This window comes from Eptesicus fuscus, chromosome 9 (genome assembly GCF_027574615.1).
Source record: "Eptesicus fuscus isolate TK198812 chromosome 9, DD_ASM_mEF_20220401, whole genome shotgun sequence".
NCBI lineage: Eukaryota > Metazoa > Chordata > Mammalia > Chiroptera > Vespertilionidae > Eptesicus > Eptesicus fuscus.
The window spans coordinates 95,944,047-95,963,437 of record NC_072481.1 but is presented as its reverse complement, the minus strand read 5'-3'; the positions used below and the strand labels follow the sequence as shown (position 1 = coordinate 95,963,437).

The 19,391-nt window shown below is 36.0% G+C and overlaps 1 protein-coding gene across 1 annotated transcript in view; it reads right to left on the bottom strand.

The window, feature by feature from the left end:
• The window catches only part of EXOC2 (exocyst complex component 2), a 262,715-nt gene that overhangs the window by 90,463 nt on the left and 152,861 nt on the right, over positions 1 to 19,391 (bottom strand). Inside the window, exons 11-12 of the mRNA XM_054721573.1 lie at positions 16,464 to 16,582; positions 845 to 970 (exon numbers count right to left, since the gene is read on the bottom strand). Of these exons, the coding sequence (XP_054577548.1) occupies positions 845 to 970; positions 16,464 to 16,582 (245 nt within the window). The remainder of the gene's footprint in view (positions 1 to 844; positions 971 to 16,463; positions 16,583 to 19,391) is intronic.

Genomic DNA, 19,391 nt, shown 5'->3' with positions numbered 1-19,391 from the left:
GAGCAGGGTGGAGAATGCATACAGGATAAGAATGAATATCAAATAGAAGCCCTTCATTTAGTGTAACTGAATCATCTAATTTTAAGGTGTTCTTATAATGGCCATTTATTCATATTTATTAATGAAATGTTAAAAAATTCCCTACTTCAATATTTGTAAGAATAACATGAAATATGTCCAAATAAACTTTAGAGGCATTTGAATTTAATATAAAGGAAGGTATTTTTATTACTCTATTTGGATTTTTTATTTCTATTATTGAGGTTAGAAATACCGGTGATTAACAGCATCTAATTGGCACACCACTACATTATAATCAATGTATTTTATAGAAGTAAATAAACCATAGGTAAATATCAACATTACAAAATTTAAAAATGTAACATGGTTACAATTTGAGATACTTTATCTTATGAAAAAAATAATTTATGATTAATAGTAAGTCCTTTCCAAACAAAATTTTAAAATTCATTGAAAAGAAGTCTTTCTCTGTACTGACAACAGAAATTACTTTTGTTGCAAAATTAATCTTTAAGTTCTCACAGAATTTTTTCTGTGGCATATTTTAAAACAATTAAACCACAGAAAATATAAAACTATGTTTTTAACTAAATATGTTGAATAAATACTGACCTGTGGCCAATGACTTACTAAGAAATCAAATGGCATGTATTTAATGTACAATGTAATTACTGGGTAGTTACTTAATAAGTAGAAGAGACAATGGTTGATAATATTTAGCAGTAGTAACAGAACTAGTTATGGAAATTTCCAAGAGAAAAATGTTTTGAATTACACAAGTCCCAATTTAAAAGGCAAAGTGGGCATAAAGAGATATCCTTACTGTCATCTCGACCAGACTGAAAGCTGCTGCCCCGCTTCAGTGATGCTGTTTGACTAAGATGGCCCAACAATGAGGGACGTGCATCGCTATCCAGATCCACCATGGGACTGTGCAGGCCTGCGGTACCTGGAAGGGAGAGGAAACATTCCTGTAGGTTCTATGTGTTCATATTTAGTTGATTTAAAGAACTGCTTCTCTCAGTTATTTCTTGCTCGTTTTTTCACTCTTTTTAAAAAAGGATATACTAAGTAAAATAAAAAAACATTTCTTCTAAGTAGTTTTTAAAAATCATTCTCACCATGATAGATTTGGAGGATCCAATCCATCACTTTGGCTTGACAGAGAAATGTAACAAATCATGGAGTGAAACTTAAATATCATTTTAGAGTGAATGTTCAGTAAAACTGGGGAGAGAGATATTCTAGAAACATTAAAATCAGCATGAGAAATCACTTTTTGAAAAACGACTTGGCACTTGGAAGTCACAGAGGTCTGACTTTTAATGGAGCAGATTTATAGCACAAATCTTTGCCTTCTCCCATAAATTTAAATCCCCTAATCCCACTTCTTTCTTTCCTTTGGATGTGGAATTTGCTTCCTTGTTTATATTCCTGATGGCAGCCAAGCTAATTTGGATCCTTTTCATCCCACACTACTAATATTCCAGAAGCCTAACATGTCACTATTGTCAAGGAATTATCTTTATTGTCCAGGATTAAATATTCCAAAATATTCCCAGAATTCAACCCAAATTATCCTAAAAACCAGGAAACATTTTTTCTAAATTGGGTATAAAGAGCTGTTAGGATTAGAATCCCATGTTGGTAAATATGTTAGTAAGACATTCACTTGAGATGCTAAAATTTGCCTTTCAGTCTGTAAAGGTGCCTATGAGCCCCCTCAACTCTGAGCTCTTCGGCTGAGCATCTTCAAAACAAGCTGAATTCACTAAACACTTACCGAGTATTTACCAAGCACAGGACTCTTAAACATTCTCCCTATCAAAATGCATCCCACATTTTCCTGCCTTATTTTCTATCCTCTCTACCTAAAAGGACTGACTCATTCTTCTTTCTTTAAAATGCTATTGCATGAAGTATTGCCATCTTCCTAGGGATAAGGACTAAATATTATATCTCTGTCCAGTCACTGGACCTTCTGCAATAACTCCCTCAATATATACTGAGTGACTGATACTAAATAAGTCAATAAAAACCCTATGTCAAGTTAATAGAATATTAAAAGCTTCTAGATTTGTTTTCAGGTGTAAAAGATAAAAACACATAAAATAATAATTTTATGCCACTGGTAATCAATAACACTGCGCAGTTATATGTTAGACATCTCCTATGTGCCAGGAACTATACAGACCCGGGGATAAGATGATGAATAAAAAAGATAGGCCTCTGTTCTCAATGTATTTAAATTCTGGTGGTGGAGGCAGAAAAAAAAGCAATAAATAAATAAACAAAATACAGTAAAAAGTGTACTACTTCATGGGCTCCTCCCATCATGAGCCACTTAACGTGATACAATATGAAATTACAATACAATATAATACTATCCTCATAAATTTTACCAGGTAGGTTTTATAGAAATAGAAATTTATTGAAGACCTATTGTGTTTCAACTCTGTGCTAAATGCTTTATTTATATGCAATTTCTACTTTGGTAAACATATCTAACATAAGAACACTTGTATAATTTAATCTTAAGAAAACAAAATTAATGTAATTCAGAGTAAAAAAATACAAACAAGGAAAATATACTTTTTTAATAACTGATAATTTCTACATTAAAGAAGAAGTCATTTAGTCAGCACATAGTAGAATTCAGGAAGTTAATATCAAAATATCAATTTTCTGAAACACCCTCAAAGTATACAGGGGCTTGAACTTAGTATCACATTAAACATTTGTATAAAAATTTATAGAATATAAAAATGCATATTAAAAGGTACAAGAAGAGTGCTTTAGTTTAAAAAGTGACAATGTTACTCTTGAAGGTTTTAGGACTTTAAATTTTTTACTAAAAAGGAAAAGACTTCCTAGTTTCCTAAAAGTACACTATAAACCCATTCTTACAAAAAATACGATAATTGTTCAAGTAAATCCTCAGAAAAGGTTTTCTACATAACTGATGTATTTACAACTTTAATTTAAATGGTTTAAGATTAAGGTATTTATATAGCTTAAATTAAGTAACTAGAATTCTTAAACTGTTAGAGACTTATTTATCTTTCCCTGTATTAAGAATATGCTTTTCTTCTATTAGAAACCATAGCATAATTTTCTATGATATCAGGAAGAGAAAGATACCATGAACTAATTTCTTAATTGGTGATGTTGAATGACCAGCAAGTATGTCGCAGCAGCAGGAAGCCAGAACAGCAGTCTACCCTGAGAACTAAGGAACACCTGGAGCACATCTACACGATGTGTTTCTGCTGAGAGGCCAGAAGGGAGCGCTTCAGCACTGCACACACACACACACATCCAGCACACCAAACAGTGGCCTTAACTCAGAAATGTGTTTGACTCTGTACCATTTTGCATCTTTTTACTGTCAACAATGAAGGTCTTATGATGAGTTGTTTTACAGGAAATAAACAGCATTATCCTTTGAAGAGAAAATTAATGAAAACATTTTAAATTTCAGTAGTCAGAAAGCAAGTACATAAAAAAACTTTGAGGATTCTGAGATTTCTTTTAAATTTCTATCCCACAAAAGAATGAACAAATATGAAGTGGTTTTAATGAGAACAATGCATTACTAAAAAGAACAAAAAAAAAAGATGAAAAAGAAAAAACATTTTCTGTAATAAAATCAGCAAAAGGTTTTAAAATGTCTTACAATAAATCATTTTACTTTCTTTTGACTGTTGAACCTCACAATATGATAGCAATATCTACTGATGTGTTTAAGAGAATATATATATTTATACAAAACATGTGGTTATAAAGGAGATTATGAAGTTTCATATGTCACGCTCTGATTTATGTGCAGATCTTATGCAACTGAAAACATTATTACTCAGTATATTTTCCCTGAAGACCTAAATTATCTGCTCCCTGCAATCAAGCTGAGGACAGTGTTCAACTGTACACACACACTTCAGTTTTTTCATCACAATGTTACCTTGCAATGGGACATTTTGTAGGTAACAGAGACTAAAGTATTTGTAAAACTGCATTTGACTTTGTCTTTTGCAAACTTAATACTCCGTTAATGAGTTACGAGAAGTCATTATTTTCTTGACAGTAAATTTTCTCTAGAAATGAAATGTTCTTATGATGTTTTTCCTAGATGAAACATTTTTAAAAGCCTTTTACCAAATGGGATGACACCCTCTCTGCCTTCATCTGTGCTAATACTAACAACTGTTCCCTATATTTGAAACTTAGGGCAGGGTTTAATCCTGCCCAAGATTCTCATGGCTATGTAACCTGTATGGGGTTTTGCAGCTAGCTTAAGGAGTCATAATAGGCCTATGCTTTATCACCTGTAAAAATTAGGGCTTGAAACCATGCAATTTTTAAAGTATATTTTTAGCTATAAAATTCTGATTCTATTATATGAAGTTTAATTCTGAAACTTTAAATAACCCCTGAGAACAAAATATGCTTATTTTGCTCACTATTACTACAATTTAGGATACTGATTAGTGGTGTCATCTAAATGTATAAAAAATCTGCCTCTACACAGAGGGCATATGGGAAAACTTATTCTTAAAAGAAAAGCACATCAAGAAAATATTAAAGGCGACAAAAAAGTAACAGTGAAATCTTTATCTGAACTTTATAATTTTATTGTGAATCTTACAGCTTAGATATTTCAAAGACACTAAGGAAAGTAACCAATAAATATACTCAGATAAATAAGTGCTTTTAAGATCCAAATTACTTGGCTATAACCTATCAAAAGTTATCTGAGAGGAAAAACTTTAGGGTAAAGACTACTTATAGACAAAACTGCACATAGGAGCACACCCAACAGCATGAAACCATCACTATAGTATTTGTATAAACAAAATTCTGGAACTGAATGTCCTTCAGGTGTAGCTCTATCTTCTAAATTCCACAAACTAGTGTTTGAGTTACAATTTTAGCAATATATCAAAGAAAAGATGCTTGGAAGAAGCATCTTGGAAGAAAAACTACTTTCAACACTTAAAAGTTTTTAAAAGTAAGCTTCTTAATTATTGACAATCAAGAGGTCAATATTTTTATTCTCCAGTTAAATAAAGTTTCTATAACATGCTACTGGCAATCTTAAAAGAAACTCTTTTCCTAATTGTAAATATAAAGGAGTAATTGAAAAGATTAAAAACAAACAAAATTAGAAAAACCATTTTTGGATATAATATTACATTTTGTTTCAATATGAGAAAAACAGAAAATTTCTTTCAGAAGTTATTTTCTTCACAATGCCAATAAAACAATCCACCACTTCACTAAAAGAATAAAAGCTGCAGTGTAGAAATAAAAGTTTAAACTGCTTTATTTTCTAAGAGAAAATAAACTAATAATCTTTTATAATTTGCTACTGACAAACTGAAACATTTTTTCCCTGCAACTGAGAGATTTCTAGTAGATAAAAAAAGTCTTCAGCTTTATGCTAATCTATAGATCTGAAAAGATCTACAAAGCTAAAAAACTTAAGGGGTTACACATTAAAACGCTGATTCTTAACCAAAAACTCCTAACGACTTTAAGATGACTTTATAGAAAATGCTTATCATACCTAGTATTCCCTCAGACTTCCTGGAAACCTTATCATATATCAGTCAAATCCTTTCAACTCAAGATGTGCAAGATTTCCCTATTTTAAATGAAAAGCAGTTAGTATTTGTTTTAACAGACCCTATATAACATAAAGGGCAGAAGAGACCATTCTTCAAGGAAGCCTGCAAATGTGGAGCCAGGTGAATAAATTCACTGTATTTTTCTCATCCTTGGTGCCTCTTGCAAGTTTTCTCACAGTCTACAATAGCGTGGGGAACGCGGATGTACAGCCCTGACTCTCAGAAGGGCAGCCGACTTCCTTACTGCCCTTAAACACCTTTGAACACGTTTTCCTGAGCACAGCGGGCCCTTGTCCCATGTGCAGCACGACCACCCACTGTTGCTTGTTGACCAAACACACAGGGCCAGGAGCCTCCACAGACACAGGCAGGATGGGATTCCTTTCAAGCACAACACAGAAGAATTTCAATGCCAAAGCTGGGGGACAGGGGTGGGTATATTACGGCAGAATTACAAAGTCCTCATGAATTAGACCTGTGTCAACAGATAAAAATGTTCTTTTTGATCTTATGCTTCTATATATATTTAAAGTTCCTATAGGAGCATTTCCTCAATTTAAAGGGGATCATTTAGTCAAATTAAACAAAGGGAGACATATTTAACATACCTTACTTCACTTTCTAGGGTGTCAGAATTGCCCTTAACAGGTTCCAGGCAGCCATTCTGATATAACATTATTCACAACAATAGTTGAGGGGAAAAAAAACAAACTATTTTAAAAGCAAAACTACTTGTGTGAACTTTGAAGAAGTATTTATTCACTAACACTGGCTATCTAAGCAAGAACTGTAAAAGCTGGATGGGTCATTAAAACAAAATTACTTATTTTTTTCAGTACTACATTTTTCTTGTAATTATGTATATAGATTGCTCACAATTTATAAGTAATAGAATTAGTACCAAAATGACAGAATACAAAATTAAAATGTTTGTAATGATGAATATTTTAAATTACCAGTTATATTGCTAGCATTCAATGTGTGCATGGCATTCCTTGTCAAAAACTTTTTTTTCTCATAAGGATAGGGGATGTGGATTAGACACGATGTGGTTCCCAGCCACAAGAAGTCTTCCTCCAGATATACAGTAAGCCAGGACAGCAGAAGGGAACCAGCTGGCAGGATAACAAATTGAGAAGTCTTTTTGACATAAGCCTGTTTGGCCTGTCTGATCTAACAAAGATAAAGATAGATCACACATTGTTAGGTGGATAGACTAGTATAAAATAGAAGAACTAAGTGAAGAGAACTTAATCCAACTCTTTTCTATGATATTCAACAGCTGTTATTTTACTACATAGTATCTAAAAATGAATGCTGTGGTATTAAAAAATACTCAAGTCCTGGGTTATTGCCTTAAAAAACACACACACACACAAAATACTGCTTAAATTACCAGCATTAATTACTAGTTTTAATTTGAAAGCTAAAACTGTCTTTTCAAATTAAATTAAAAAACAAATCCGATATAAGAAAAGGTTAATATGCAAATTGTCCGCTTGGGAGTTCGACCACCTGCTATGATGTGTGCTGACCACCAGGGGGCAGTGCGGAATGAAGGAAGGACCCGGCCAGCAGCCGGCAGCCAGGGAAGGAAGGCCCAGCCGGCCCTGATCGATGGCCAGGTCTAGGGACCCTCCCTGTGCATGAATTTTGTGCACCAGGCCTCTAGTCTATAATCATTATGGTAAAAACCTGCTGATCTGCACTTAATTAAAATTGCTTATATAAACTTATACTCTTTATAAATAACAATGACAATTTCTAATAGTATGCAACAGAAATTCTAATGGTAAACAATTAAGTGCAAATCTAATTCATGGCAAACTGAGTATCACCTGGGTTTTTTCTCTTTGTGAAAAAAAAAGACAAAAGGAAAAGGAAAGTCAGACCACCACTTTGCTGGAAAGAGTTTTTCCACTGTAATCATAAACTGGTACTTTTCTTCTACTTCTCCCTTCTGAATCTACTTTCTCCTATATACACCTCATAGCTTATAAATCTTAAAGCAAATAAATAAAATCCCATTAAAAGCACTTAAAAGCATTTCAACTTCTAAAGCCAATTAAAAAAAATACTCTGTAGTCATAACATGCAAAATAACAAGGGTGCAGATTAACCTGTGGTTGCCAAATCTACATTGGAAGAGATTTAGTTGCAGGGAGAATAAACATGAAATTAATGTCCCATATTGGTTCTTGCTGCAGGTGTGCCTTTCCTGTTTTCTTTTAAAATCAATTCTATTATTCTGCATTCATACTGTTATGATAAACATTCAGGACAGGAACTATTTTTAAATTTCCAGAAAATAAACTTCATTAAAAAAAACCTTCCTAATGTACAACTTCATTATACCAACTTTAAAATAAAAATTATAATTTTATTAAAATTCAAAATGTGCATAACAACACACTTTTACTGTCTTTTTAACCATGAAAATATTTTTTTATGGTCTCATAGAAAATTCAATGAATCTGCTGACAGTTTTCTAATAGAGGTTGACATTTACTCTAGTGAAAAAGTAAAAGTCTACCTAACCAGAATTATATTTATTAATACCCCACTAATTAAAAACAAACTGTAAGTATGTACCTAAAGGTCAAGAAATATCAAGAAAAATTGCAGTGTGGTAACCTGAAGACTTAATCTAATTTTTGTGTACTGTGTAAGTTCACAAAATTATACATAAATTGTAAAACATAATTTATGAATACATTTTATGAGCTTTTGAGTTGAAATATGTATAGTGTTTTTATGTTTTTAGGTCATTGGGTAAACAAACATTTTTATTTCAGCAAGTAATTAATCTAATAATCCACTCAATGTCTGAAATAATTAGAAGAGTAGGTATTTAGCCCAACCTCTAAAATATTCTCATTATTTTTCTTCTACAATAAATCCATATTGGGATAATTCAGAAGAAATCTTTCAGGTGTGACATATCATATGTAAATTTGCAAAGAAAACCGGAGCCACATGTAAATGCATTTCCTTCTATTATGTGACTATTTTAAAAGAATCTCTTGCTACATAAGTTACTGCTCCTACTCTAACTTCAACCATGCACGCCATCCTAATATGTCCTATGGAAAGTCCTAATTAAGTACATATCTTAAAGAAGGAAATAATTGCCAAAACCGGTTTGGCTCAGTGGATAGAGCGTCGGCCTGCGGACTCAAGGGTCCCAGGTTCGATTCCGGTCAAGGGCATGTACCTTGGTTGCGGGCACATCCCCAGTGGGGGTTGTGCAGGAGGCAGCTGATCAATGTTTCTAGCTCTCTTCCTCTCTGTAAAAAATCAATAAAAATATTAAAAAAAAAGAAGGAAATAATTACTCTGTGAGCAGGCTGAAACCTTTTCCCTCCAATTATTACACATAACCAACATATATTTTTAAGAGTTAAACTCATTTTCAGAACAAAGAAACAAAACACCTTTGAAGTCTACCTTTGAAAGTCCTATTTGGGAATGTCAGTAGGGGGTTAACCAAAGGCTTTCCTGGCAAGAAACCTGAAGACTTAGTCTAATTTTTTAATCTATTTCACAGGAATTTTAAGGGACAAATGACACTTTTATAAGGTGGTAAAAGTTTTCCATGTGCAACAAATTCAGGGCACAGGATTGGTCTGAATATAGAGGAAGAGAAGCAAATGGTTACCTGGTTCAGGCTGGAAAAAAAATCAAACTCTTCTATTACTATTTAAGCTTTCAAGATGAGCGTTTAAAATGTCAATTTCTATTTCCTATCTTTGTCTCCCATTAGAAAAAGCAAAAGATCACATTTGGGCTACAGAGAGGTAGGCCCTGGAAGAGTGAGGAGTATTTGGGGATAAATGGCACAGTGAGCTGAAGGTGAAATGGTAATCCCTGTTCTTGTGCCCTAATGTTTTTAATATAGAAGATGCCATCCTCTTAGTTCAGTATACGTTATTACTATAAAAACTGGAATCCAGAAAAAGATCTAATTCGGTGTTCATAAGAATATCAACCTTATGTCCTATCTCAGCTAACAAATGCTCCATGTAAAAGAATCTTCCCTGGAAAAGGTAGCTTTTTTATGTAAGACTGTTGTCTATGAAAATCTATCACCATCTTTGCTCATGAAATTTTCTCTGAAGACCACAAGATTAAATTCAATTAACATTTTCCCTCAAAACCAACAAATAAAGACTTCAAGTCTCAAAAAAAAAAAATTATGTTAATTAAATGTACACGAGGAGATCAGCTTTACCTAAAAAGACAAAAAGAAACCTTTTCCTGCCTGAAATATTTATAGTCTACCTATTTAAATTTGTATTTTATTTCACAAGAGTGTCTCTTCTTAACCATTGTTCTGAAAGTGGTTTTACTTAAAAAATTACAACTATTTTTCTTCTCCAATGTTAAAAGTCCAAGCACATATTATAATACAAGGACTTTTGGTTCCTGAGAATCTATCTATATAATAGAGAAATATGCAAATTAGCTGGGACACCATAATGTCACGACTGAACAGCAGGGACCTGAGGCTGCATGGCACCTGGCCTGAGCGAGGGACCTCAGGCGGCGCCCCCCCCCCCAAGGGGCTTGACAGGGGACCTCAGGCCATGCCCTCACCCGGCAGGGCTTGACGGGGACCTCAGGCCATACCCCCCGCCCAGGAGACCTCAGGCCGCGCCCCCCCGCCCTGGTGCCGGGCCAGGAAAACTCAGGCTGCACACCCCGCCCCATGGAGCTTGACAGGGGACCTCAGGCCCCGCCCCCCACCCCACAGGGCTGCACAAGGACCTCAGGCCACACCCCTCACCCGGCGGGACTTGATGGGGGACCTCAGGCCACGACCCCCACCTCACCCCTGGCGCCGGGCCGAGAGACTTCATGCTGCACCCCCTGCCCCAGCACCGGGCCGGGGGACCTCAGGCTGTGCCGTCCACCCGGTGGGACTTGACAGGCACCTCAGGCCATGACCCTCCCTCCCCCGGTCCCAGTGCTGGGCCGGGGGGACCTCAGGCCACACACCTCCCAGCGGTGCTTGACAGGGGACCTCAGGCCATGGCCCCTGCCCTGGCGCCGAGCTGGGGGGGCCTGAGGCTGCACCCCACACTGGGTCTGGGTCTCACCCAATGGGGGTGGGGCCAGCTGGGTCTGAGTCTCCTGCATTTTCAAAGTATGTGCGGGTGGTGGGCGGGGACTTGATTCTAGGTCCTGTGGCACACCCCAGACTCTTGACAGGAGAGAGATTTTCATATACATTTTACTAATTTTCTTTCATCTCTGACACTTCTATTATAGAGAAAGGGAAAGTAGCAATATTAAAATATTTCCTCTAATTAATTCCCTTTTAATGTGCACTAATTTCATGTACCGGGCCACTAGTAGCTGAATAAAAACAGTGAAGCTTTATAATAAAGCACTAGATGAAATGTAGGCATGGTCACCATCATGTTCATCATGTTCAGAAATCCTGTTTGATGGAAATATTTTTTCCAACAATAGAATACAGAGAGGTCTTGTGGAGCATGCTGTCCTAACCTCACCAAGTGCACTCTGGTGGGATGGGGAGAAATCTGAGCCAGTCACTACTTCTTCCACTTCTCAGGACATGAAAAAGTTGGGTTGTTACCTGGCTTCTCTGAGATACTTTCCTCACGTGAAAAATAGATCTAAAATCATCTAATGAACACCTGTTGGGAATAACTTCCAAGGTTTCATCCACATTTAAAATGTACTAATTATGAGAGGATGTCCAACAGAAAGTCCAAATTATATTTAGGAGCCTTTCCCCCATATTACCTTACATTTATATTATATACAATTAGGACACTCATAAATATAAATTAAGAGTCCATCATGAACAACTAGTTGTAGATTATATAAAAGAAAAACTGTGCTTATTCCCAGCAAACATAACATTAAGGCAAACATTTTATATTTGCGTATACCTCTACACATATACATATACCTATTCTATATAGTGTAATTACATAATCTGGATAAATGTAGATAAGTGTTTATTAAATAGCTAACATGTAACCAATGGCACATATGCATTAATGAAGACAATCAGAAAAGGATCTAAGTGCAAAGTAGCCAAAGTGGACCATGTTTTACAGATGGATAATTTTTCCATTCTAGGAAACACATGTTCTATCTACATCTATGCCAGATTTTATGTCATTTGCCTTTGCACCATCAGTTAAAAAGCCATGGTATTAATGTACTTAAATCCTGAAGATACTAAACTGCTTCTGAATTTGAAAATTAACTGAATATTTGATAATATAAAGAACTCATTGATTTTTTTTTCTTTATTGATTAAGGTATTACATATGTGTCCTTATTCCCTTCTTGGCCCCCCAAACCCCCACTCATGCTCTCACCCCCCTGGTGTCTGTGTCCATTGGTTAGGCTTATATGCATGCATACAAGTCCTTTGGTTGATCTCTTCCCCCTTACTCCCACCCTCCCCTACCTTCCCTCTGAGGTTTGACAGTCTGATCGATGCTTCTCTGTTTCTGGATCTGTTTTTGTTAATAATATTTTAGATAATGATAATGGTGTTTTGGTTAAAGTTTTTCAAAATTACTTACTGAAATAATTATGGATGAAATAACAATTGCTTCAAAACAATTCAGAATGATGGAAGGGGTAAAAACAAATGAGGATATAGATAAGATTGGCTATGAGTTAATCATTGTTGAAACATGGGAGATTATTATATTACCCTTTCTGCTTTTAAGTATGTTTGGAATTCTCCGAAATCAAATAATAAAAAACCCTTCTAATGTAAGCTCAAAAGAGTACACCAATCTTCCAATTAATAAAGCTCCTATGTGTCAGCCATGTTGTTTATATTGGTAATGTTTGCTGACAACAAAAGAGGGCACAGGTAAACATGTTCTTCTGAATGTCAACATCTGACTAACAAATTTAGAAGGTTTACATTGTCTTATCATGAAACTTGTAAAGTAAGTTTTACAGGCTGATTGTTATTTTTTACTTCCTCATCAAAAGACCAACTTATGAAAATAACTTTAGGTAAAGCTTGTCACTAACAAATGGATCCAATTTAATTTACATTATTTTAATTATTTTACAAGTGATGAGCAAATTTTATAACAAGCTTGGTCAGAATGAAATTTAAAAGTAGGGCTCTGTCATTTTTTTCCAGAAATACTAATTTTAGGCAGTTCTGGATGAATATATGTAGTAAAACATAACATTAAGATGATGGAAGGAATCATCAAGTAAAAGTAGCTCTCCATTTATCTTCAAGAAAAATTCAGACCTTTGGCAGTGTAACATTGGTTATCAGATATTTCAAATATGACAATAAAATACATATAATTTCCAATCTGAAATAGTCTCTATGTTGCCCTCATAATATACACACATCCCAGAAATTCAAATATTTTCATAACCAAATTATACAGATGGTTTCTTACAGGCATAAAAGCAAGAAAATTCTTTATTAGATCATGTAACTTGCTTGTAATTTGAAGAATATCATCACTGTATTTAGTGCAGTGGGGAATGAGGTGCCATTTATTGAAACCTACTTCTCCATGCCTCTTTATCTGGATAATTTCTATTTGTCATTTGGGTTCAATGAAAATATCACCTCCTTGAGAAAACTTCCTTTGATCTCCCCCTTACTAGGCAGGAGTAGAATTCTGTACTCCCACTTCATAACACTTTTCAAAATTATATTTATGTAATAAATACTTACATGATTTTAAAAAAGATATGTCTCTCCCACTAGGGAGACTACAAGGACCAAGAGGTCACAGGTCATGTCAGTCTTGCTCTCTACTGTATTTCCAGTCCCTGGCGTTCTAATTATCAAGCCTAGCTGTACCTGGATCATCTGGAAGCTTTAAAAAAGACTGATGCCTGAACTCCACTATTAGAGGTTCTAATATAATTGGTAGAAATGGGGTGGAGGACAAAAATTGATAGTTTGTAAAAACACCAAGGGGATTCTGAGGGGCAGTCAAGGCAAGGATGGGATACCTTTTTTCTGCCAAGAGCCATTTAGATATTTATAACATCATCATTCGAGGGCCATACAAAATTATCAACTTAAAAATTAGCCTGCTATATTTGATAAAACACTTAATTAACCCTAATGCAGGGCCAGATCAAATAATTTTGTGGACATTCCCCATTCCTGGTATAGAGTCTTGGCTAACAGAATAGATTCAATAAAGAAATATGTAAGGTTCTCTAAATACATCCAAAGACTATAGACTATGTATATCATTTGCTGTCATTTCTACTTGCCAAAACTACAAAATAATTAATGACATTAACAGGAATTTCGATGTGGCATCAAAACAGAGATATTTGGGTTTTCCTAAAAATGAAGAATAGAAAAGAACAGAACCAGCTGGAAAGTACTCCAATTCATGTCAAAATTGTGCTATCTATACTAGTAAAAGCCTAGGTGGCCCTCGCATGCAACGTTGTCACAAGGTGGCCGCCACAAGATGGCCATATGCACAGCGAAAGCAGGGCCCGGCGGCTGCTCCATGTGGTGAGGCCTGGGGGTCCCACGGCTCTGTGCGGTGTGGAGGAGGCCAGTCCCAGCGGAGGAGGTGGGTTGAGGCAGGCGAGTGCAGTTGTGGGCAACCAGGCAGCAGGGAAGGACAGTTGGGGGCGATGGGGCCGGCAAGAGAGCAGTTAGGCATCAATCAGGCTGGCAGGCAGAAGCGGTTAGGGGTAATCAGGCAAGCAGGCAGGTGAGCGGTTAGGAGCCAGTAGTCCCAGATTGTGGTCCCACAGGGACTGGGCCTAAACCAGCAGTCGAACATCCCCCGAGGGGTCCCAGATTGGAGAGGATGCAGGCTGGGCTGCGGGACATCGCCCCCCTGCCATGCACGAATTTTGTGCACCGGGCCACTAGTAAAGAAATAATTGTGACCTCTTCATTGTACTTCCTTCTGTGCCAGGACTGTTCTCATGCTACTTCACTTAATCCTGGAAACCTTATGAAGTATCACTATGCCTTCTTTTATATAATCTATTTGTCATCTCAGTCCACTGCCACTGCATTTGCCAAGGTCAACAAAACTGGTGCTAAATCTGAAGGACATCTCTTTATCTTATTCTTCTTTTAAAATTCTTGCTGATCACTCCTTTCCTCTTCACTTTTGCGATATTATGCCCTCATTCCCCTCCTAGCCCCCTGAATACCCCTTCTTCTTCTCCTTTGCAGGTTGCCCTGTAAATATCCCTCCCCAGGATTCTATCTTAAGTTTGCTCCTTTTTTTTAATTTTTGTGGGTTAAAGCATCAACTCCCAGGAACCACCTTTATGAAGACCATATTCAAATACATCACTCTTTAAATATCTATTGAATATCCTCGCTTCATGTCCAAACAAAAGGGAAAATCTTCACTTCATGCCCAAACAAAAGGGGAAAAATCATTTTTCTCCTCTAGGATCCCTAAACTAAATGATGCCATCATCCTAACCAGCTGCCAAGGTCATATTCCAGTTTCTGCAAAGCTCTGGAATCCATCCCTTCTCCATATCCACACCTCCAGGCCAGGCAAAATGCCTGAATTGCCACAGCAGCCTTCTAAGCAGCTTCATTGCTCCAGGCTTACATCCATTCACTATATGGAAGACAGTTGTCTTTTAAAAAGTAAACCTCACTGGGACTTTCCCTTGTTTAGAACCTTTAATGGCTCCTACAACACCTTCTGGATCAAGTTCAAATTCCCTGAAGCAGCTACAAAAGTCCACCCAGGACCCAGTGCCTCATAACTTGAGCCATTCTAATCATGCTCTAAGCTCCAGCCACATAGGATTCAGCAGCCTTCTCTTCCTGAAATGGTTTTTATCTATTTCTTCTTCCCCACCTCTATTTCAATCAGCCAATACAGACACCCCAGAGAGCTCAAAACATGTGGCATTTTCTTTAAATCTTAGAATGTCCCTTTTGTGACTTCAAAATTCTGGATCAAATGCCGTTCCTAAGTGCTATTACAGCACTTGGAACTTCCCAGGCTTAGGAAGTAGCACACTGTCTTCTACTAGTCACTCTGCCTGTCCCTCTCCCTTGCTATTTTGGAAGTCTCATGTGAGCCATGCTCTTGTCTGTTGTACAGACTGCTGTATCCTTAGCACCTAACAGTGGCTGGCACATAGCATGCATTCAGGACATTCAATGCTTGTGAATGGAGCTGTGACTTCTTCCTTCAAACTTACCTCAGAGTCTCTGCAAAAGTTAGTCCTTTTTTCAGGCTGGAATGGGCCCAGCAGGCTACTTCAAATCCTTCCAGCTCTTAGCCAACATGGACCCTTCTCTAAGACATCCTCCCAAACCAGCCATCTAAAGCATTCTCCTCAGTTCTCTTCCCTCATAATACCATTATTTTTCTTTATATCATTTGGTAAACATTTGTATTTGGTTAATTACATGTTTTATTCCAGGGACCATGTCTGTTTTATACTATCTGTACTTAGCATAGAGGCTGGTACATAGCAGGATTTAACATATATTTGGAAAAAATAACAAGTGGACTAATAGCTTTCATCAAGGACTAATATAATTTCGTACATCATATTGCTTCTCACAAAAGTTTAACTGTCCCCTAAACCAAATCTTTGTCAATACTGCCAGTTGACCATAACAATAGGCATAAATTTAAAGAATTTTCTGTTCTGTTACTCAGGTATACAGCTAACCAGAGGTAAACAAATAAACAAACAAACAAAAACCACAGATACACATATCAAGAAAAATAACTAATCATTCTTTTCCTTTAATCATTATGTGTTAAAGTGAAAGTATGAAGTGGCATATGCACTGGAAGAGAGTGGCCTTGCCTTTCAGGTCTTGTATGTAGCCTTCTTTGCAGCTGTGCATGAGCTGAAGGATCCATCTGTGCTGAGCTCCGATACACTGCCAAGCAGGGTCACCCGGTGCATGAAGGTCAGACAGGTACCTGAAAAAGCAAGGTCAAGGCTGACCAAGTAGTCTCCCTCTACACAAGCCATAAATAAGGATAAAAGGAAAGCTAGCATATTTCAAAATCCTATTTTTTAAGAAAACCTAAAATTTTATCAATTAGTAAAGCAGTTGTCAGTATTAGTCTCTAATATTTAGTTCTCTAAAATTAGTCTCTAATATGAAATACATCCAAATTTCTTTTCATGAAGTTAACAAACAATAAAGCTGTATTTTATAAGACTAGGACTTTATAAAAAGACAACGAAGATGACAAAGGCCATTTACGATGATCTAATATACTTAGGGAGAACTTACCTTTATATGTATTTACACTGACTTCCCAGAGTGCTGCTATTTAGTTTTGTCATTATAGAAGCACAGGTGGAAGCCAGCAGAGGAAACCCGGGGAATGTTTTTTTTCAATTTCAGTTGGTTTTTATTCCTTTCTGGCCTGAAACATAGCCACTAGATGGCACAATGACACTGTTTTCTAGACAAGGGTCAACTGAAACTTAAAGCCATTTTATTATATGAAGAGATTTGGTGACAACAAGCACTTACCTCTAAAATCTAAATCTCAATCCATGACTCAGAAAATATTTCTCTAGTAGTATAAATGGGAATTTTTCATAGATTTAATGTAGTTCTTAAAATATTTAAAGTCTTTGTACCTAAAATGTCCAAATCCAGATGGACAACTGAAATATATTTCAGTTGAAAAAAGTCTGCTAAATATCATTTAAGATTTGGCGATCCGCCCTCACAAAATAAATAAATATAATAAGTTAAATCAAATTAAATCAATCCCATAAGCTGAATTTATTGTCTTAAAATTACTCTTAGACTATAAGCTGTCTGTTGTCTTGAGGTTAAAGATTTTTGTTCGATGACAAATTTTAATTAATGGTTACAAGCTGTGACCTCTAGCCAAATCTTAATAACTCAGAGAATCATCTGATGCCTCTCTGCCATTTCCAGGATGGTATTTCCTTACTCACAGACATCTCAATTAGTAGCTAATTAGAGGAAAAACATTTTGTAGTAAGTTAGCAATGAATAAAATGTTGAGAAGAAATCTGACATCACATTTAGGAACTCTTTGCCCTCACCCTGACCTTCCAGACTAATGAAGACAGCCTGTTTTCTGAGAAGAGCTGGGCATTTCTTTGTCCTGCTAAAGAGCCCCTTAAACAGCATGGCTCACACTACAGTGGGCTGCCCCAGAGACAGCCCTGAGAGTTGGCCATTCTCCTTCTCCCTGACTCTATTTACAGTCTACAAAGAAGGTGTGTCTGTAGGAGAAAGTGACAAATCAGTTAATAGCATTACTAGAAGAAAAACCACAATCTAACAAATTACATTTAGCTTGGCATAAATAATTCATTTCAAAGATTTCAAAGCCCAATCAGATTCTTTTTTCATAAGGCTTTCCTCTTTTTTGACTAGAATATAAATATGATACATAGTACGTTGTGTCATTTCTGAGGAGACTGTCTTCGCATTCTCCTTAGGTAGGTTTATTTCCCTTCCAAATACTTCTGCAACACTTTCTCCTGACACTTTCACTCATATAACATCAGATTCATATTAGCTATAAAATACTAGTATAGGAATATCCTTTTAGAAAATAGCTGCTTCCTTTTAATTTTTTTAAAAATTTTTTTTCTTTATTGATTAAGGTATTACATATGTGTCCTTATCCCCTCATTGCCCTCCTCACTCCCCACTCATGCCCTCACCCCCCTGGTGTCTGTGTCCATTGGTTAGGCTTATATGCATGCATACAAGTCCTTTGGTTGATCTCTCCCCCTTACCCCCACCCTCCCCTACCTTCCCTCTGAGGTTTGACAGTCTGATCGATGCTTCTCTGCCTCTGGATCTGTTTTTGTTCATCAGTTTATGTTGTTCATTATATTCCACAAATGAGTGAGATCATGTGATATTTATCTTTCCCTGACTGGCTTATTTCGCTTAGCATAATGCTCTCCAGTTCCATCCATGCTGTTGCAAATGGTAAGAATTCCTTCTTTTTTACCGCAGCCCTTTAATTTTTAAACTTCTAAATAGGAATGCAGATGGTCCATTACAAGAATCTTTCTTGAGCAGAGAGAAATCAATAAGCATTTTTTGTTGAATAACTTTTAAAATTGTAAGTCTCTTTAATATGGTCACTAGGTCCTTGTAAAATTTAATGACAATCCTCTTTCTATTGTCTTATTAATGGGTATTACATTGAAAGTTTTATAAAGAAAGATAAACATGTTCTCTCAGGAATTCCAGTGTTTTAGTTTAAAAGTACAACCTGTGTTAGGTTTTTACTTGGTTAAATGATGTATTCCAGTACGTTTCTTCTTTTCTTTTAGTAATAAGTAGCTTAAAAATAAGTACTACTTTCATTTCAAAAATACTTGTTTAGAATATGACAGTTTATTGCCATTTCTTTTAAAGCTGTGTATTAAAGGACACTTTGTAAAAGACATTTTTAAAGGAAAAAAGTTAAAATATGTTAATGATAATGAGCATAATCTCAATATTTTAAAAATTAAGAAGATTTTAGCCCCATTCTGACATAATTTTTAACAATTACCAGGGGTAGGATCATACTGAGATGGGGAAAAGTATATGCAACTTTGCTTCTTGCTAAAAAAATGAAGATCAAGACAGAATAAGAAAAGTAAAAATAATGAGTAAAAATCTCTATTTTAATTAGGTAAAATAGAGAACAAAAGACAATACAGTAATAATCTGATTTTCACCCATATCATGCATAACTTCAATTATTAAAGCCAATAGAGATGTTTTTT